The following is a 23106-nucleotide window of genomic DNA, read 5'->3' on the forward strand; positions in this document are numbered from 1 at the left end:
CTACCACTGAGATTTTTTACATTTCATAAACTGACTTTATTATCTATAGTGCTTAAAAAAGAGTGTTTATGACAACAAACGAAATCCATCTCTTTGAGACAGATGGTGGCATTCTGAATGTAAGCAATGGACAGTTGCAATCTTGAGGTATCTGGCATCTACCCAAATACTGAACTAATATATACAAGGCATGTTTGAATCAATTCCCACTTTATTTATCCCGTTATATTAATTTATTTACGACTGAACGAATTAGTTCAACCAGGTCATAAAGGGTTAAACATACTTTTGATTGTATTACAAGAATAAAATCAAGATAAATTATACCTCTTACTTTATCAGCATTTAACAACAATAATTAAAAAAGAAGCACTTTGTGTTTCCACTTGCATCAACCATGATTGGATAGAAGTGTTAATTTACCTTATTCTTGGTTATTATCGCCTGTAATGAAGATTGAATCTTTCACCTCCAGAACAGGTGTGCTGTTTGGCTTCAGAAGTGATGTCTGAACAAATGTCTTTGAAAAGTGGATTTTTTTTTTTTTAAATCCACCATGACTTTATGTGGGTTAAAATATATAAAGGATGATTGAATGTTACTTACTGTGAAGAAAATGAAGCATTAGCAGGAGTATATGGACTGATTCTCACATTGGATACTCAAATTTCAGTGCAAAGGGAAAAAAAGGCAAAATGATACAAAAATCATTTCTTAAACCAATACGGATGTAAAATTCTTTGATAACTTTTGTCTTGGATCAAATCAAATCAATTGTGACAGTTTCGGATGAACGGACATTTTAAGAGTTGTCTCCCTTACTATTTTTTTTCTAAAAAATGATTTTTGATGTTCATGACTTTATGTGGTTTAAAATTTGAAAAAAAATAAATGTTATCTACTGTAACAATAGGTGAAAATGAAGGATTACCAACTTTGAAGCGTGTGAACTGTTTCACATGTTGGGTCCAGTTGGAAACTTATGTTTGTGGTCAAATTCTTTTTATAGGTGGAATTCATTTGCATCGGAGTTGAACACCTATTTTAAGAAGGATGAATTAAAGAAGACATGCAGTTGCAATTTGTCAGTGTTCATTGCAGTGTTCTGATAGAAGAATTTTATTTTCCTTACGAGATTACATTGTTATTGACATGTCACTCAAGAAGTCCTGGACTTCAAACCACTTTTGGGCAAGATGCAACTTTATTCATCAACATAGTGACTCGTCCTAAAAGAGGCCGATTTCAATACTTCTAACAAGTTGATGGCTTTTTATAGAAAGATTTATCTTTTAGCTTGAAAATACAATATCAGTTCTTTATCAGAGCCAAATTTTTTGCTGGAGCATTTTTTTTTTATTTTTAGGTCTGCAAACAACTAGTAATCGCTGGAGACCAGAGCTAGTGTCTAGTAGCTATCATTATCATAAAAATGCATTGTCTTGATGAAAGAGCAACTCTTTTTCATTTTATGGCTGTTTTTGTCAATTTTCATTAAATGTATATAACATACCTTATCGATGGTTCTTTGTTTCTCAAGGTAATCCACATATGCGTCCTAAAGTACAGTAGCCAAAACCTTGTCTGCTGATTTTATGGTATTAGTTATGTTATTTGATTATATGTGTGTGTATTATATTCTGCACTGTATTTTGTTTCTAATTTTTAATTCCGTATCCTGAGGTTCTACTGTTTTATTTACTAGCAGGGAGACCCAACGTTGCCCGGGATTGAATGATGATCAACAAATATTTCAGACTCCTATATTTTTATCATCGAAATCCATGAAATCCCCCCAGGAGGAAGCTTCACATGCCTCCATGCAGTAACTTAGTACAAAATATATGCTATTCTACATTACATTATAGAGAACCTATTGTTTCTTTTATAAAATTATTTTATATAAACTTCTTTCCAGTTAACAAAAAAATATTAAGAAATTTACGTTTTATCATTGTTGCTAAGAGACAACATAGAAAAAATGGCTTTACTGATGAAAGATAAATTAAAATAACGGTTTCGATTTCGGTAATTATCGGAAGGTATTCTGAGACAAAACTTAACTAAGATCACTCTCAGACTTATTTTAAAGAAAATCTGTTCAGCCGTTTCGGAGTCTATAAGGAACTTTCTCTCACACATACAGTTTCATTTATATAATTGTTGAGATTATTTTCTTTTTTTTCCATGAAGTCAGCTGAATTCTTTGCATACAATGGAGATTTGCCTATGATTGGGATAATTATCAGTCCCCCAAAGGAGGGATTGGCATTACAATTTGATTTAGATGCTTAAAACCGTTTGAATTATGCAAATACCATCAGTAGTTCAAAAGTTATGAGAATTTTAAGTGCCAAAATATATGCTTTTCCGTGGGCAATTTTCAGAAAGTGTGCTAAATTACAGACCTCAACATTTCAAGAAATTCGGTAATTCTGCCACCATTTATTTATCAAGCTATTCTCATGAAACTTAGCACTCTTAGGTAAAATTGTGTGCTCTTTCTGATTATGCAGTCAAATCAGATGTATCTTTTTATCATAAGCCATGAATTATGAATTAAGATGTACAAATTTCAATTTTTTTTTTTTTTTTTTTTTAAACTAGTGCATGGTATCACACAGTGGGTGTCTATTCATGAACAAAACTAAGTATTGTAGTGGTATTTGAATATAGTTCTGAGAGCAGGCATTTTCCTGCCTCCTCACCAAAGGAGAGCTTAATCTTGGGTGTAGCCATTGAATGCCTAAAAAGCATTCAAGACCGGTATTTTTACAAAGAAAAAAAAAGTGAGTAGATATGAATTAATCTCAAATAGATTGAAGAAAATTTTTCCTATAGATTTTGGATTTCTGTAAAAGATGGAAATTCCTATAGACGACCAGAACTTATGCATTTTGGGACCAGCCCAATTTTCAATTTTGTAAATCCTCTCTATCTGACCCAAAATATACCCCTATTTTCTGAGATGCAACCATAAATCGTACTCTACATGAATCCTTGTCACAGTACCAGGATACCAGAAATCCTTATAAACAACTATATGTTCTCCGGTTGATGGTAATTTTTGTCATTTCTATTCTGTTGTTTTACTAAAAATTCAACTATTGTAAACAAAAAAAAAAAATGAAACGGTAATTTTTTACCTTGTTTCCACCTTAACATTTAAAATGATTACTTTTATAGGTTTTAAGGTATGCTGAAAACGAATATCGCATTTAAATTTTCTGCAAATAAGTAGTTTTCCGGATATTAAGCAATGTCATTATCACTGGTGGCCATCTTGGTACACGCGAGTGCGCAAACGTAACCCTGAGAAACTATGTGCAAACACATGTACCAAGATGGCCACCAGCAACAACATAAGAAATGACATTGCTTAATATCCGAAAGCTACTTATTTGTGGAAAATTTAAATGCAATATTCGTTTTCAGCATACTTGAAAACCTTAAAAGGTAGTCATTTTAAAGAAAAATATTAAGGTAGAAACAAGGTAAAAATTTACAAAATGTATCACGATGAAATTCTTTATCGAACCACCTAATTATTATTATTTAGATATCCTCAGTTAAAAAAAAAAAAAAAAATGGTCTTGACAATGAGTTAAAAATAAATTCAAGTTTCACGATATATTTTATTTAATTGTTAGGTGAAAGTACAGAAGAGTTAACAAAACACCCTTCCTTCCCCATATTAAGAATGGGTTTCTAAATGTTATTATTTCAGCATGGTAGCATAAGTGCACAAGTACCTTTTTTCTTTGTTATATTTTTTTTGTTTTTGTTTTTTACCACTAAAATACACAATTCTACTTTAAGTACAAGTAAGAAGTATAAATACAATAAGAGAAACGCATATACTTAGTACATTTTGTTTTTAGTTCGTTTGTTCATCCTTTGAAGTCGAAGATGACCATGACATTAGTGAGTAAAAGTAGTGTTTTTGTGCTTCCAGAGATGACGTGTAAGGCCGATCCGGGCATGGAAGGCTCTCCCACAAATTGGACAGTGGTGAGCAAGTGTTGTGGGGACAGAGCTTGTTGCTCTGGCTTTGCGGGTTGCACGCTTCTGTACTGCTTTGAGGGTTCTTCTCTTTTCAGCTGTTTCAGCTCCTTTGTTGATGAGGTGACGCCAGTGGGGTCTGTCTGATGCAAGCGATTCCCAGGACGGTACTGATGTTGAAATCTTTGAGGGAGACTTTGAGGTTGTCCTTAAAGCATTTTCTTGGTGCTCCGAGTGAACGCTTGCCTTGGCACAGCTCGCCATACAGGAGTTGTTTTGGGATTCTTTCATCTGGCATGCGGGAGACGTGACCTGCCCATCTCAGTTGGGTCTTTCGAATGGTATTAGCTATGCTGGGAAGATTAACACTTTTCAGGACCTCTGTATCAGGGACTTTGTCTTGCCATGGAAGTGGTTCAACGTTTTTTCGTGCCTTCTGTAGGTAGTCCAGGTTTCTGAGCCATAGAGCAATGTGGTGAGGACAACTGCTCTGTAAACCTTCAGCTTGGTGTCAATGCTGATTCCTCTCCTTTCCCAGACTTTGCTTCTGAGTCTCCCGAATGCGCTGCTTGCCTTGGCGATTCTGTTGATTTCGAGATGGATTGTGGTTGTCTGAGATAGTGCTGCCCAGATAGGTAAAGGTCTCAACCGCTTGAAGGTTCTGTCCCTTGATTGAGATACTGTGCTCATGATACAGATTTCTGAGTGCTGGTTGGAACATAACTCTGGTCTTCTTGGTGCTAATTGTTAGGCCAAAGTTGTCACAGGCTGCAGAGAATTTGTTCATCTGGTCTTGCATTTCTCGCTCGTTGCTGGCATTGAGGGCACAGTCATCAGCAAAAAGTCACTCAGCACTGCTTCCCTCACCTTTGTCACAACCTGCAGTCTCCTTGGGTCAAACAGCTTTCCATCTGTTTTGAATTTAATGCGTCAAATAGCATTGCAGAAAACATCAAGCTGAACAGTGTAGGAGCAAAGACAGCCCTGTTTAACTCCATTTCTTACCGGAAGCATTTTCTCACGTTCAAATCTGAAATAGCATTTATATGCGCAAATGAAATGGACACTTTACAAGCATGACAGCACTAATATATTCACTTTACAACCATGACATTTTTTTTTTATCCTTTCCTTTTATTTCCAGATCTTGTCCGCCAATGATTGCAGTGGGTAGTGATGATACAAACCCTTCTGCTGGAGGGAAAGTATTTGTATATCAATATAATGATCAACTCAGGTAAGCAATTTTTTTTTTTTTTTTTTTTTTTTTTAAAATGTAATTTGAGTTCTGGGTGCCATTCCTCAATAGTACATATAGAATCTTTTATAAAATTAACAATCACTTCTACAATTCAACTATGCTATAAGGTGGGGTTACTTTTGTGATAGTCTCATCAGTAATAAGTATGATTCTGAATGGGCTTCACACCTAACTGGACCTTAATATCTCCTATGAATATTTTACATGGGGGGGGCATCAGGGATTGGAGCTCAGTCGAGCTACTTATTACAGTAGGCTAGCAACATCTCTTCTGTGTGAAAGGTTATAGGGAAGGAAAGATCATTCCATTTTGTCCTCTGTCATGGCAAGAAAGGTATGCTCATAGCGACACTTCCCTCTATATAATAGCAGTTCTCCATCTTAGGACATATGTTATACACATAGAGGATTGTGTCAGGGGTGAGACACTTTCTGCAATGGTAGAATGGTTTATCTATTTTTCCAGTAACTTTAGCAGCAGATGTGATGTGCGTTCCCGTTACAGCGATAACATATCTGTAAAATTATTTGCTAAATTAAAGATTTTAACGCTCCAGAAAATATATTTCTGCAAATTGAAATAATGTGGCGTATGTTTAAATGCTTTTGATTTTTGTTTGTTTGGGGGGGGGGGTTCCACTTTAATTTTTCTTTATCCAAATTAACTCAACAGTAAATTTGATTTATTTTTAATATGCAAAATATAGTATCTACTTTAAAAAAAAAAAGGAGGGGGACATTTTAAATTTAATTGCAATTTAAGAAAATTGTCTCCCTTGAACATGATTGTTCCTAAAGTAAGAGTCAAGTATTATTAGTTGATTAAATAGTGAAAATCCATCTGTCAAGAATTAGAGCACATTATATTCTAGTATGGTTACCTGATCCAGTCAACAAAATAGATTTAAAAAGTATGTCTAACATGTATATTTTAAAACTTTCTCTCTTTATTTCCCCATCTGGCTAACTTTGTTCTTGTTGATCTCTGAATGAGTGAAATTACAAAAAAAGTGTTCATATTCTATTTACAGTAATATAAAAAAAATATAAGCTTTGTGGATGTGTAGTTTCTGACTTAGGTAATCACACACAAGACAGCTGCCTTTAAAATACGAAGGTCATTTAAAAAAAATAAAGCCTATTTTGTAACTCTAAAAGTTGAAGTACTATGAAGACAGGAGTGGTACCATTTAAAAACGAACAATCTTTTGTGCTCCAGAATTTATTTTTCTACATAGTCACCATCATTCTCAATATACTTTTTGCCAGTACACTAGAACCTCAAGATATGACATTAAAAATTAGTAACAAAATGCAGTACAGTATATAATACACATGTATACAATCAAATAACATTATAAATAACACTGTAAGGTGGGGAAAATACCATAACCAGGGGCTGGAAAAACATTGTATTCCATATCGTAACCTGAAAAAGATGTATCCTAGGGCCACCGTATCCCGAGGTTCTACTGTAATTCAGTGACGCATCTTGGCTTTTGATATGTGTCTATGCTAGAGGTTTCTTTCTTAGTCTCACACCATCAATATTTGCAACAGAGATATGTAACTTTCAGGTCATGATTGTATAAATCCAGTTATCATAATGTTATTTGCAATCCTTTCTGATCCATTCGGGTGGAATAAAAAATAGGAGATATTACTTTTGGAACGTCCTTCGTAGATAAGCAATTTTCGAACCACAATAATTCACGTTCAGTATGTGTTCTATTCCTGCGTTGGATGATGAAAAGCGAATGAATTTCTTTTCTTATAACTCAGCACTTGTACGCCCCTCGACGTTCATACTCCCGACCTACCAAACAAGCAGCAAAATCCCACCCCTTCACTGTTAACATCTCTAGATGCTGGAAAATTTTCTACTATAATAGCTTCTTCCCTCCAACTGCTCGACTTTTGAATTCCCCTCCCTATTTCCTGCTTCTCTGACTGCACTAACCTGCAGAAGTTTAAATGTAATATGAACAGATATCTCGCTGCTCAACTCCCCGCAATTGTGATGGTGTTGTCGGATTGGAAAAGTCAAGACCAGCTTGCACCAAGTTTTAGTAGAAGAATGTTTTTAAAATTTTTTTTAGATAAATACCCCTTTCCTTCACCTATACTATTCTATTTTACTTTTTCTGTGCAGGTTTGATTAAATTTATTTTGTAATTTTCAGGTCTTGGAGTAAATTGCAAACATTGTCATTCGTAACAGATCCAGTGCATGATCTTGCTTTCTCTCCAAATTTTGGCCGTTCATATCATCGATTAGCCATTGCATCAAATGACTTGAAGATTATCAAGATAGCACCGTTGAAGTAAGTTCTTTTTAAAAAATCTGTCATAATCAGTGTCAGGATGAAAAAAAATAATGAAACTTCTCAGACAGTTTAAAGCATATATTCTAGTAGAATGGCAAGGGAAGGCAGTTTCTTTTTTTTGTTTTTTCTGGTATGAAGGGCATTTGAGTATGTATGCTGCTCAGAGAGAGATGGGCTCTTGGTGCTCTTAGCTAGTGTATTGTGTTCATTGAACTTGTTTTGATCTTGTCAGGTAAGTATTTCTCATTGGCAGGTTTGTTATTAAAAAGAAAACAATTTTTCTGCTGCAGGACTGACCGGAATCAAATTGGCATTGCGACTGGCATTGGAATCCAATAAAAACTTTGGACCAGCACAAACTATCACAAATTGTGCATTGAATGCACACATAACAGGTTCACGCCATGGAGATAGTATGAGGTTTGGAAATCCATGGTAGACTGGGGAGAAGCTGACCTAAGCTGTCTTGAAAGTGGCTGCTGTAGAGAAATTGCATGTAAGCTCTTTGCAGTTGATGATAGTTTCTTCTCAGTGTGTAGGGAGATCTACCATACGTGCAGATAACCAGCTACCTGGATGGTAACACCCCAGTGTGGGTGATGCTCCTCAACCTATACGTTAATAAAAAAGAATAAATGATACATAGTTAAGGTCAGCTGAACCGTTGTTTGAGAGAAACTCGTCCATTAGCTTATGAAAACGTTAACTTGTGAGAAGTAATAACGAATTTAATTAAGTAAACACCACGTGGATATATAAAACCAACCGGTAACATTAATTCCATGCACTTAGCCTAATGATTCCTTACGGGAATGAAAAGCAGACATCTGTATGGGTTAATTGCCATAAATATATTTTAACTAATATACAGTGTATCTCAAAAATGAGTACACACCTCACATGACTGCAGATATATCCGTGCGACAACACTGGCAAAATGACAGTCATGTGTGCAGCTCTATTCGAATATTTGAAATTCTAATGTTTTGAAATTGTCAAATGGTAGACTCGTGGCCCAGAAATGAGTCAAAGATATTACTTATTGAACACCCTCGTATATTGGACATAATTTCAGGTTAATTTTAGACTGGTTTAGGACAAAGTGGAAGAGGGAGTTTTGTCTAGACACCAGCTACAGGAAAATTGATAAATAAGTATAAAGCCCTACCTACTCTCAAAATACTTCTTACACTATATATTGGAGAGAGACAAAAAGTATTCTAGAAAGTACATACATGCCAGTGGTCGCAACTCCTACCAGCAAGATGCAGCTGTTGATCCTGGCTGTTGACTTTAGGAACTTCCTTCACTCGGTATTAAGTATACAAAAGTGTTGATTTTTTGATGATTCGTTTACCTTTCAGCATTTTGAAAATCAGAATCTGCTCTCTCTTAAGTAGATTACCAATCAAGGCTAGAAAGCTCTGCTTATTCTGAGGAACATGGTTTTATACCACTTTTATTTGTTCCAAACTTCTTTTCTACAGAAGTTAGAAATTGTGTTTAGCTCCCTTTAATCACATTTCCCCCACCCCCCTTTTTTTTCTTTTTTTTTATATCCACTTTAGCCATCAATGTAATCGGTTATAATCAGGTGTACTTGTAGAAAGATATTTTCCTTGTATCTCAGCAAAACCTTAACACCAGTATTGTTATTGACATGATTAACAGGAAGGGGCGATAACCCTAAGTATGGAGTTATTTACCCTTTTCGTTTGGTTGTGGTTCTGGGAGTCAATCATGTTTTTTGCATTGTGTTGTTTTTGTACACTTGAGAATAAAGTCTCTTACTTTCAAACTGTTTTGTGGGATACATTATTATTTTATCGTTTTTGTTTTTCAAATGCAATTACTTTTCCAAAATAAAACATGTTTTTGTATTGATTTTTTTAGAATGAGATTTTAATGCCTTGTTATTAAAATATTTTTGAATCGATCAAAATATTTTCAATACAAATCAACATGATTCATTTAATTCCTTTGGAATTAAATTTTAGCACTTCTCTCTTTGCACACGTGTGTGTGTGTGCATATAAATATTATCTTTTAAAATTGAAATTTATCAATAAAAAGCTCAATATACTTAATTAAATTAAAGAAATAGGAAAAAATAGATGAAAATAAAATTTAATAGATTATGCTATTGTTCTATCAAATTCAAACAAAGAATCACTAGTATAATTCCTTGTTTGAATTTGATGAATCAATATTGTAATTTAATTTTTATTTTTCTTCATTTTTTTTCATCTAATATCTCTCTTTACACTTTTTCTAGGCAAGACAATAATTTAGAAACAATGACTGAATATGAAATTTCTTTAGTTGATCAGTTTGATGATCACGAACATCAGGTAAGTTTTTTTCAATTTTCTCCATTTACGTCCGCATTTCACATAATTACTATTCAAAGCCGAGCATGATGTGTTCAACTTCTCTTGGTTATTGAGTCCTCATTTGCACATGGGCAGGGGTGTATGAATTCCTCTCTTCTTCCCACGTTCAGCCATGAGTAGGGAAGACTAGATTCTGAACTTTAGAATGCTGGAGATAACAGCAAACTTTCAATAAGAAAATGAACATAGTTTCTAACATTCTGAAATGTGGCTGACTGTACATCCGCACATGATGAATTTAGACATTTAAAAAAAATTATTAATCTTCACAACGGATAAAAAGAATGTGTAATCTTGAACTTTTCAGCTTTAACATAACTGCCATTGAGACACCATTATTTTAACTAAATTAGTTTCAAATATTGTAATATTACCTTTCTGAATTTTTGAGATGAGGTCTCCAAATTCCTATTCGGACTACTGTTCTCATCTTGGGTTATTCACACAATGTTTCAGTTGATGAAACCTCTGACCTTCTTCTTGTGTATTCACGCAAGAACCCATGATATAGTGGATAAAGTACTTGGTAAAATTCAATAAGTTACACTCTTCTATCCTCAGTGCAGGTAGCACTCAAAATATGATTGCGAATTACTTAGGACCTCTACCCAGTCATGGCTGATGGAACAAGAGCATGCTACCCACGTGAATTAAATAAAGGGTTTCATTTAAAATTCCGTGCAGATTTCAGTTTAATAAAAAAAAAAAAAATATTCTCGGGTTCAACACGATAGACCTGACGAAGATTGAAACTTATATCAATGAAAACGTGCAAATAACACTAGAGGTGAGAACAGTAGAATGAATAATACGAATGCTGTAATAATGAAAATTGAAGTATTGTTTGCTCATTAAATTATTAATTGAACCCAATTGTTATAAAACTAGAATTTGGTTATGGTAATGTTTTCATGGCAGTCATCATCAAGCTGAAAATATAGATAAACGAAGAAAGCATATAAATTTCTATTCCTGTCGTTTAATTCATTTTCCACCTAACCTCCTTTCGTTTTCTTCCATGATCAACTATGCTTAAATCAAATGCACGATTGGCCTTATGTATATTGCCGTAGATTTTGTAATCGATTACTCCAAGTTAAATCTACCAGATTATTTTTTATTTATTTATTTATTCCATTGGGGAAGGTATGAATCCACAATGTCCCACTTCCTACTATGGCCAAAAATTGAAATTATATTCAAGCAATCTTATGTACTGAATTGTTTCGACGTTAAACAGGACCTTGTGTCTTATCTATTTGTTTCTCTATGAAAGCAAATCAAACGACAGAAAGCGGGAAGTTTAACTGGCCCCTGGCCAGGTTTAAAACAACTTTCATTTTTGCACATGCATGGTGACTCCTATGATTCTTAAGTTAATTACCAACTCATTGAATTCCCTATCCTATTTTGCCTACTGGTTAGAGAGGTGGGATCAAACTCGAAAACGTAGGATAATTAGTCTTCCTCGCTATCTTTTTTATTTTGTCCTTGTACCAATATCCTCCACCCGGGCAAAAGTTAATTACCAACTAATTTAATTAATTATCCTCTTATCACATTCTTTTCCTCCTCCACAGTACGGATAGAGCCTGCCTGCCTACTACCACTTTTTTTATTTTTTTTTTTTTTTTTTTATTTTTATTGTGCTCAACATATACCTCCAAACACCCCAACAATGTTGGGCACCCAGGCTAGTCTATTATATAAAAGGCAAAATGTGTGTATCTCTGCCAAAAGTTTGACAGATGTGTTGGACTGTGACAAAATTGATATCGTTTTAAAGCTCTGTCTTGGATAACAAATATCGAAAAATTGGCCAAAAACATTCTTTCACCATCAACTGGGTCATTTTTTACAAGGAGGGCGTCACTTTTTTGTTGACATTTTTGCAAGTCATTCAAACCTCGCGTCAATGACGTCGCATAAAACACGTTATTTCGACCGCCCGTGGCGTCACAATCACAGTGAGCGCATTGATAAGACTGTTTGCTTTTTTTCACCTTCTTTTCCTTTTGCATGTTACGGGTTCAAGCCTGCCTACTACTCCTAAATTTTTTTTTTTTTTTTTATTGCTCAACCAACACTCTTACACATACCTGGACAACGCCGGGCACCCAGGCTAGTCTACCATAAAACATACAAAATCAAACAGTAGATTTATTATTCAGTACTTGCTAAAGGCGACTTCAAGACTGTATTTCTTTTTATATGTAGGGAGACTTTGCCATCCTCCTACATACAGTACTTTGTTTTTAATATCTAAATTGATTGTTTAAACTTTGATAAAAATTAGTTATAGTAAAGGTTTAATTTGCATAACTTCACGTTATAGTAAAGGTTTAATTTGCATAACTACTATCGGGGACATAAGTTGCAGGAATAACGGAGTGTAAAATGCTATTTTAAACTTAAGCATGACAAATACAGACCTACCGACCGATCAACCATAGCCTTTCAAAAATGCATGCACGCATATAAAAATACATATGGTATAAAAGAAATAATTTTGATGTTTATGACTTTCAGAAAAAAAATTGCTATTTTGTAAATTATGTGAAAGAATGTCTCTGAAGTTTGGAGGTGAAGGTTGAAGGTTCGATCTTTAGTTCAGGCGATACTAACAGTACAATTACAACTTAAGACTTCTACCTGGTCATGGCTGACAAAACGAAAGCATGCTACTACTGTAGATTAAATATAGTTTCATTCCAAATTTTGTGCTGATTCCTGAATCCAACAGAAAGATTTTATGTTGACAAGATACACCTGAAGAAGGTTGTAGGTTACATCAACCAAAATGTGAGAAAACATTCGAGATGAGAACAGTAGTCTGAATAATCCAAATGATACAAAAAGAACTATTTTAATGTATCGAATAAGATGTGATGTTTTCCTTTCTTAATGCTAAAAAAAATCATACTATAAATATCACCGCTGAACATTATTTACGCTTTTAAGACTTTTTTTACTTATTCATAACAGTAAATTGGACATAAGAAGAATGAAACCAAATAAATTTACATTATTTTTTTTTTATCATATACATTTATCATTTTCTTTTAATATTTAATGATATGTGTAAATTCCATGTGTGTAGATATTTTTTTTTTTCACCCCAAACAAGGCACAGTGCCACTTTGATGTAGGGAGCTACTATCGGGGACATAAGTTGCAGGGATACTATGTAGGGAGTTGAGCAGAGCGAGATGTACATTCAGCTGAGTTTTTCCCAGCATTTGGAAATAATGTTTCTCACAGTATTGAAAGCGTGCTTGTCTTTAGCATTCTGTTGTGTTGCTACTCTAATGTCAACTGGCAAAAAATGGTTAACACGCTTGATGGTTTTTATCGCAATCGGCTCCCAGACTTTCTGATTAGTTAATCAGCTTTCTTATTGTTTCATTGCAATTTGGTCATGTAACCTTTTTTTATATGGACCTAATCATAAACCATTATTTTTTTGTGTATCTCCCATTTATATACACATAATCTTGTTGAGAAACCAATTCCTGTTAGATGACCAAAATGGAGCAATGTTGAGCCTGGTCAGTACCAGATGGGTGACCATTGAAAAATGCCAGGCACTGTATTATGTGGGAGAGTGGCAACACATTTCTGCAAAAACTAACATAAAAATCATCTCTCCTTACCATGTCCATTTGCAAATGTAATATTGGAGAAAGCTGGCTCAACTCGCCTAGGATGAATGCCACCACGCTAGAGAAGATATCTTACTTCTGGTGATTATTTTTGATCGTAAGGGAAAAAAAAGTAATGAAAATAATCAAGAAAACACTGTAAGAGAATGAAAAGGGCATAGTCTCGCACGGCCATTCACTCATTTTGCATGTTCGAGCTTTGCACACTCTTTCTGTAGATTTGGCACAAAGTATGGCCCATTAATTACTCTGTCAGTTTGCCATATTTTTATGTTGAAAATGAGGCTCATCACCGTTTTCCATTTCTCAATGGCGTCTGATTTATTATTTCAAAAATATTTTAAGTTTTAAATTCTCATTTTATGATTTCTCCTACTTTTTCACTTTTTTTCTCTTTCACTTTTTTATTATTTGATATCTTCAAATGATTTGCATCCTCTTCAGGTCTGGCGATTATCGTGGAATGTGATTGGCACTGTTTTGGCTTCTTCGGGTGATGATGGCAAAGTGAGGCTTTGGAAAGGTAAGTCTGAGGATTTCAGATGTTCAGGTTAATAGAACAAGTATTGATCCATTCTTAAGATGTGTTCATTCGATCAGCGATCAGTTTTAAACTGGTAATGTGGTTAAAAATCTTTAAAAGAAAAAAAATGGGAGTTTGGTCACATCTTTGAAAACATTTAATAAGGTTAATTTGATATTTTAGAAAACTTGGTGTTAAAAATTTATTAAATAATGAAAATCTTATTTTACTGAGACTTTTCATGAAAGATACCTTTTCAAAGAAGATTGATAGTTTAAAATTTTTTTTTTTTTTTCTCATTTTGCTTTTGGCATTAATCCGAAGGGGTCAGCCTCTTATGGACAGAGAAAGAGATGTCTCGTGTTACTGACTGTTGGTGGCACAAATTTTAACAAGTTATATCCTCTTTCTCCATGAAGAGACTGGCTCCTCGAGGTTAATACCACAAGCAAAATGAAGAGAGAGAAAAAAAACAAAATCACTAATTGTTTTTGATACAAAAAATGTCCTAGACCGAAAGTCTTGATGATAAAAAAAAAATTTTATTTTTTAAATAATTTTTTAACAATTAGTTTTCTAAAATTTCAAATTAAGGAGAAAGTTATTTCAATTTGAAAATCAAGCAAAAACCTTTTGAAAATGACTGACACAAGTATTTTTTTTTTTTTTAATATTTTTCTTAAATTTTTTTGTGTATGAAACCTTTCTTCCGAAGCATGTGTTTCATATGAGTAAAAGTTAACCTTTTGTTTGTTTGTAACAATCTTTTTAATACATTGGTTATCTCATTATAATGGAACAATGTTTGAAACCTCTTTTTAATCATTCAGAAATGAAACCTGTCTGGTTTCTGAAGAAACGTTTTACACTCAAAGAATTTAAAACAAACATTTGTGTCCTATTGGTGGCTTTCAATGGCTTTTGCTTTAATTTTTTAAATTTAAAAAAAGAATGCTTCAATGAACTTTCCTCATTCTCGTTATTTAAATTTAATCTGCAAGTTTTAATATTTTGTTTTTACTGTAATTTGGTCATGTGACCTGTTTATAAAGACATGATTGTAAACAATTGTCCTGCATATTCTGTTTTCACATGTGAGCATCGATCAAGGGAAAAGGTGAACAAAAGAATGAAACAAAAACTAAGGGAGGAAATGCAGTGGCTTAGCTTGCATCTGACATGAGGAGCCAGCTGAGAAAGGTTTAACTCCTTAACTCTGAAATCGGTTTTTTAAAATAAATCAGATGTTCTTCCAACTGAAAATCTTAGAAAAAAATATACATGTTCTTGACTTGATGATTTTATTTATTTTTCTAATAAAATATTATTTTGCCTTTTTTATTTTTATTTTATTTTTTTTTTAATTTCAGTAAATCACCTTGGCAACTGGAAATGCATATCTGTTCTAGTTGGAGACCTCCCTTCAATTGTTCCAGAATCGTCCAGCCAGTCCAGGTTGGATCTCTCACCTGTTGGACAAGCTTCTACAATGACATCAGGACTTTCATCAAATAAAAGATACCTTAAGGTCATTTCTGGAGGTAGTTTTGGGGCACCAATGACTTAATCCTTTTTTCTCCAAACTATCACTCTTCCTATTCCTTTTGCTTTTCTTCACCATTTTTCCTCTCCAAAATTTTTTTTGAATTTATTTTGATGGAACTTATATATAATTACATTTTTTTCACCTTATTTTTTCTGTGCTACTTTTAAATTTTAAGTTTCTTACCCCCTCCTCTGCAGTCATTTTTTTAAATCAAATCAAATCGAATCCATTATGATTCCATCTTCCTCCATATATTGTTTTTATTTTGAAAATTTGATTTTCTCTTGTCTTTCAGTTTCTAATTCAATTAAAATTATGTGTGAACATTCTATTTCTCCAATGATTTTTCCAGTTTTAATATACAATCTTTTTATCACTTTCAAAACGGTTTGCCAGTTTCTCATTAAATACCAAAATTCTCATTTTCATATTTTTGTAGACACACACAATTCTTTTATAGTTTTTGATAAATGTGTACTTAATCAAAATGTAGGGCAATATAGCGAGTGTACACTTTCCGTCAAAAGTGACAGAAAAAAATTATGCTTCAGCAGTGTTTGTACTCGTACAAAATAATGTCTCGATCTGTGAAGTAGAATACAAAATTGAAAAAAAAAACATGTCAAAATGGAAAGTTTTTTTTTGTTTTTTTTTTATTAAATGCATCAATCTGTATAGAAAAGGCGGGGTGTCTCATTATGAAAATGGTGAAAGTGTGGGATTGCTTGACTTGCTATTTGCTTTCTCATTCACCTTAAACACTTAAAATGCTTTTGTCCAGCACTGTTTTTACTTGCTTATTATAGAGTGGAGGATAGCACAAAACGTATATTTCATCAATCATGCACCTAAGATGAACTGACCGCATCCCTAACTGCAATGTTCGCTGACTGACTTAATTATCATTGATTGAAAGGGACCTACTGAAAATATGCCTCCTATAATTTGGACACACCACACATCCAGTCTGAAATCTGAATAAAGGATAGTATTGATTCTGCTCTATTTTCTAGCAACAAAAACGAGATAATTGCAAGAAAATAGAATTACTTTCTTTCATCATACTTGTTCGAAAGATAACACTGAAACTAATTAGTCAACTCCTGATTGCATTATTTTATATGGCACAGTTGCCAAAGTTTGCTCATGAGAGAGGAGGGGGCATTTAGATCTCTCTGAACTGTGACACGAGGACCAGAAAGTGAAATTGAGAAGTTGGCACCCTTGAGTAGGGGCACTCTAACCTGCAGAAAGTGCCTGGGCCGCCCTGTCGGCATTCCCTGTTAAGTGTGCCTCGGCCAATTAGCTATAAACTAACCTCTTCTCAAAGAGAGAAGGTAAAACCTCCTAGAACTTATCCAGTTGTAGATAGGTTTCCATGGCTTGCGCAATTCTGTCTTAATTATGTTATCCCATTGAATTTTATAAGCATAGATTTATGAAAATTACATTTTATCTACAGAAGGCCAATTGTGTGTCCAGAAGTTCCCCACCCGTCCTCACGATGAATAAACAAAAATAAAATCTGTATGATGTATGTACGGAAAGAAAATATTGTACACCAAAAATCATGAATTTTATCAAGTTTTATTTTTAAATAATGAAATCAAATTTTGTGGCTAAATGGCAAGCAATGATCTCAAAAACGTTCTGAAGAAACGAGGAAGATAACTCTAAATAATTTAAACTTTTGCAATATTTTTTAGAAATAGTTCATAATCAGCCTGTTACATTTTCAAAATGTCCATTAATTGCTAAAAAAATATTTTCTTTATAAAAAAAATAAAACTACTTGATAAATGTGAATAATCTTTCGTGTACAATATATATATATTTTTTTTTTCTATCATGAGTACCCATATCATATAGATTCTTTATTTTTGTTTTTTTCATTGGGGAAAGTGGCAGTTCTGGATAAGCATCAAAGGTTCTAATGGCCTATAATATAATATAATATAGTATAATATAATATAGTCTTTTCATCTCTCCTGAACACTAGCCAGTCTAATAATACTAAAACAGCAATGTCTTGTTCTAATTTTTTTTTATTTGTTCCTTTTCTTGTTGATATATATATATATTTTTCTTTCTCCTGCTGGCGTCTTGACAATCACTGCTTTTTGTTTTCTATCCAACGCATTTACATATGTACCTGTTTTACCATTGCTTATTTAAGTATATATTATTCTATGCCTTTGTTACCCACATTATTACTGATTTAGTATTAGACTTAGTATTTTGGAGAAGAGATTGGAGTTTTTATTTGGTTCATCTATAAGTACAAAAGTTTTTTTTTTTTTTTCTTTTTTTGTTTTTTTTTTTTTTTAAATTCTAAAGAATTTATTGTAACAGTTCATACCACTTTGTATGTACCTTTTTCTTATGGGCAATTAATTTTATGACACAAAAAAAAAAAAGATATGTAAAAGTATCAGAAATTCCTAATGAATAACAAATACTGCAAGAAGAGGAAAACATACCAGAGGTGGATGTTATTTCTCCTGGTTTTAGCTGATTTCTGCGAAATTGTTAGAATCTTGCCTCGTTATTTTTTTCTTCACTAATTGGTCAGATTTTTTTTTTTTTTTTTTTTTATCTTTTTGATACTTTATCTTTCTTTCTTTTTTTTTTCTCTCTTCCTTTCTCTTTGTGTTGCTTTCCTTTTCTCTTAAAACTTTTTCTTTGATTCATGAGGGGTTAGGAGTTGGATAATATTTGTTTCATTAAAGAAGGACTTCTTGTTGCCCCCACCTCCCTCATATGCACTGTTTTTCTCTTAATTTTGACTTGGTTGAAACTGATTTGAGTTGTTTAGGAAGAAACTTTATTTTGCTCTGCCCTCATCTCACACACACACACACCTCAGTTGTATCGATATCAGCTTTCATTAACATTGGCTACTCCTACCCCTACCATATAACACTTCTACCTGCTTGTAAGCTAGTAGCGAAGTTTAGTTAGATAGCAATATAAAAGTTATGAAAATAATGTTAACATCTCTATTTTCCACAAAAGTTTTAGAAGTGAAAAATTCAAAATTAGTGTTAAGATAATGTCAGGCAGGAAGTCGCCAACAGTATGTAGTGGATAAGCTGAGAAAATCTTTCTCCTTTTACTGGACTATTTGAAAGAGAGGGTGTGAGCAATCATGTTTAGGACAGTTAACTCCTTCCTCATTGAGAATGGGAGTAAGGATATTATGTATACTAAAAAATAAAACTTCCAAAAACATGAAACCTCAATGATTTTGTGCTTATCTTTTAATAAGTTTTACAGCCACTGTTTTGAAGAAAAAAACTACAATGAAAAAAGAACAAACCACTGCTATGTGTCATCAAACCAACTGGTTTTCAAGCTGTCTGTGATGAGCCACTGTCTGGATAATCTGCTGGGATTATAGATTAAAATAAAATTTTCCATCTCAAGCAGTCCTTATGGAAACTGATAACTAGTGTTGTCGTTAGACCATGTCTGTAGTTGCAATTATTACTGAATTTTTTAAGGTATTTTTTTTGTTTCCTTTTCGTTGTTAGTGATTCTCTTTATGCTTAAAGATTTGTTTAAGGTTTTTTTTTTTTTACTTTTTATTTTCACTTTTTCTTCCTCAATCATTACATTAACTTTGAAACAACAACAACAAAAAACAATTTTATCATAATTGAATGAGTTGCCAATAAATACAAATCTAAATGAATTTTTAACATTTATCCAGTTTGATTCCAATATTAAAAGATTATAATTGCACAAAAACTTATGTATCCATTTGTTAGGCTAAAAGAAAGGCTGCACATCAAAATTTATACACATTCATTCAGTATTATATTTTATTTTATAAAATCAAATCCAATTTAATCAGTAAACAAATTCTAGCCAGTATTATTATGATGACTGTGATATTTGAAATATTGAATTATGTCCCTTGGACATTGACATGATGTAATCAGAAAATGACAGACAAGGCATTTTGTCATTAATTTTTTTTTCTTCTTAAATTCTTTATGAATATGAATAATTTTTGGTGTATTTATTTATTTTTCATTTTATTTTTCTTCAACCTAACACATAATTACATAACCAAAATTTTTATATTCATTTTGTGAACAATTTTTAATATTGGATAAGGATAAGCACCAGATTTTCTGTATCAGAATGAAACTAGACTCTACATTTGACATTTTCAAGCCAGTCATTTTCCAAGGTTTTAAAAAAAAAAAAAAATCTGGTTTCGTATTTTGGATCCGACTCTCTCTCTCTCTCTCTCTCTCTCTCTCTCTCTCTCTCTCTCTCTCTCTCTCTCTCTCAAATTATTGGCATGTCATAGCAAAAAAAAAAAAAAAAAAGAATTAAGCCATATTTCAGTGTTTTTGAAATAGACTATTATTTTTAAAAAATTTTTGTGTGTTTTTAGATTATACTTACTGTTGCAGATACATTCATGTTTGAGCTGTTTTACTCTTTGGCCTTTTTCAGGTTCCTTCTATTGTTGTTGGTAACTTCCAAATTTTTTAGTGCATCCTTTATTTATCGGAATAGTTCCGTGTACATTCCATGCTTTTAAATGTGTCATTCGCTGCCTTCTTTGGGCGATCTCATCTTGCCATTTTTATTTGGTCATATGTGACTGCTTATCTTCAAAGTCATCTCTCTGAACAGTCGACGCTATAAGAGCACTGTTTTTGTTTATTTTTAATTAAGTTGAGGTCATAAATACCTACTTTAGAAGATGATCAGTATAGACATTCTATATGCATATCCCACTCACTTGGAAGTATATTAGAGGGCATTTATTTTTTTGTTCAGCTTCAACCATTGAAAAAAGGATATCTAATCTAGTTTTCCTATGGCATTATTATAGTCATATGTATCCTCATTTCATCCTTATAACTCCCTTGTGTTAATCCCCACATATACAATGTAAAAAGAGTTTCTTTTTTTTTTTTCTTTTCCTTTTCCTTTCTTTTCCTTTTCCTTTCTTTTCCTTTTTCTTTCTTTTCCTTTTTCTTTCTTTTCCTTTTTTTTTTTTTTTTTTTTACTTTTAAAATCTGGATTTGGGAGAGATTTTATATTCAGTTCTTAGGTTAGAAGGAACAAAGAACTTTTGGTATGTATAAAATTAAGATCAGAGGTGAGGGAAGGGGGGAGGCTTATCTAACATGGTTATTTCCTTTTATCTATATTGTATTGGAATACAATGGCCAGTTCTGATAATTTGAAACCTGTTGATGCAAATCAAATATTAAATAAAAATTAAATCTTTGACTTATTACATCTTTGATCATTCCTAAAGCCTTAAAATGTAAAAATGATATTTTACTTTATAATTAGTTTTTATTATATTTTTATTGTTTTTTTTTGTTTGTTTGTTTGTTTGTTTTGGTGCCTCAAAAAATGTTTTTTTTCTTTTCCTTATTTTACATACTATTATAAAATTGGGTCACACCCTTTAACCTTGTATTTCATTGACCAAACTGATCAGTATGGGTAAGGTATCAAACCATATCTCCTTTCTCTATAAAAGAGTAGACTAGGCCTTGCTTATGCAACAAAACTCTGAAATAACACTAGCATTTCTTTACTTGCGCCAAAATTGTTTCCAGTCAAGTAACTTCTCATACTTGGATTCAAGCAATTCCTTTTCTCAATGGGTGAGTGTTGTTAGAAATTGTGCAACCCTTTTTTGAATATCAACTCCTTGTTCAGCCACCCTTACAGGGTTATCATTATTTTTTGAAACTGACGGAGGTGTATATATATATATTATATACACACACTCATTTTCTGTTGTATTTATCATTTTTATAAATTAATGTACTCTTAAAATGCTGTAATATCCCCATCACCCCAACCAGTTGAGGAGAGGGTGTATAAAATGTGATCAGCATTTAATCTAGCCAAAGAAAATACAAATTTAATGTGATCTTTAAATTAAATCTGGGAAAAAATAGAAAGGAAAGAAAAAATATTTTTCCATATGTTTGATATTTGAAATGTAAAATAAAATTTGAATTTGACATTTTTCTTTTGTTCTTGTTTTTGTTTTTACCATGTTGTCATTCATTTTGATGTGGAAAAAAAAACTTCTCGCCTATCATTTCGGATAGGATATTAAAGTGTGAAGGATGGTTATGAGGATTTCAACATTCACATTTATTTTTTTTTATTACATTTTTTATTACAAAAGAAATAATACCTGTTTCCAGCTGAATTATTCCACTACAAACCTGCACACAAAAAGGGAGCTTTAAGTACTCCTAATATTCTCTGTAGTTTACATTGTTTCTTCATAAAAAAAAAAAAACAAATCTTACACCAACTGAAAACAAACTTCAAATCTTTTGCTATGTTACATTACAAATTAACCAATCAACTGTTGTAGGATGATGCAGTCCAAGAAACTACAGGGTCGGTAAATACAGAAGTACCGAATGCAGCAATAGATGTCTCATTTTACTGTAATTAATTACTAGGGCTATGACAACAGAATATTTTTTTCATTATGACTCAAGTATATATCACTTAATATTTTATGTTTTTAGATAGTGATGTGGTTCTCGATTGATTAACTGTGTCTAACTACGGCGGATATATATTCGAGAGTCAAAACAATAAGAATATTCTCTTATCATAACCCTATTAATTACCTTCGAATATCTATCTATAACAAATAACCTTGGACCAATCACCTTTAAATATTTGAATCTTTTGTTATTACTTGAATTTGTAACTTAAAAAAAAATTATTTTTTATTCTTTTTTTTCATTCCCAAACAATGCATATTGTCATTTGGACGTAAAAGGGCTACTATTTGGGATCATGTCTAACAATGGATTGCAGGGAGTTGAGATGTTTGTTCACATTACATTTCAACTTTTGCATGTTAGTACAGAGGGAACTCCGAAGTTTAGCAGTCTGGGTGGGGAAAAGCTATTAGAGTATAAGGCTTCCCAGCATCTAGGAAGCTTAAGAGTGAAGGAGTGGGATTTTGCTGCTTGTTGGGTTGGTTGAGAGCATGTATGTCAAGAGGGCACAAGTGCTATGAGTTCATCAGAGCACATTCTATTAAAGTACATGGAAGTAACCGACAAATTTTAAAAGTTTTGGTATGTAGGTAGGATCGAACCCAAAGCTGAGGTGAAGTTGGCAAATAAAATGTGAAAAAAGCATGACACTTTAACCAATCGAAAGAGAAACGAGAAAGAGTTACTGAAAAGAACCTTGATTCCAGTAAAGCAACTGGCCCAGACGGCATTCCAATTATAGTGTTGAAAAAGCTTCGACCAGAACTTGACCCCATACTTACAAAACTGTTTAAGCGTTGCCTTAAGAAATGCTTTCTAACACCCTGGAAAACCTCGTCAGTATGTCCTGTATTTAAGAACTTGGATGATAAGTC

At 32.9% G+C, this 23106-nt stretch overlaps 1 protein-coding gene across 1 annotated transcript in view; it reads left to right on the forward strand.

Annotated features, from left to right (window-relative positions):
* Window positions 1-17033, forward strand: part of LOC145277669 (nucleoporin SEH1-like) — a 52899-nt gene extending 35866 nt beyond the window's left edge. Inside the window, exons 6-10 of the mRNA XM_080129333.1 lie at window positions 5147-5239; window positions 7446-7586; window positions 9865-9940; window positions 14089-14167; window positions 15538-17033. Of these exons, the coding sequence (XP_079985459.1) occupies window positions 5147-5239; window positions 7446-7586; window positions 9865-9940; window positions 14089-14167; window positions 15538-15734 (586 nt within the window). The 3' untranslated portion in view covers window positions 15735-17033. The remainder of the gene's footprint in view (window positions 1-5146; window positions 5240-7445; window positions 7587-9864; window positions 9941-14088; window positions 14168-15537) is intronic.
* The last annotated feature ends 6073 nt before the right edge of the window (window positions 17034-23106 follow it).

Source organism: Euprymna scolopes, chromosome 6, assembly GCF_053919585.1.
Source record: "Euprymna scolopes isolate OS-2025 chromosome 6, ASM5391958v1, whole genome shotgun sequence".
Classification (NCBI taxonomy): domain Eukaryota; kingdom Metazoa; phylum Mollusca; class Cephalopoda; order Sepiida; family Sepiolidae; genus Euprymna; species Euprymna scolopes.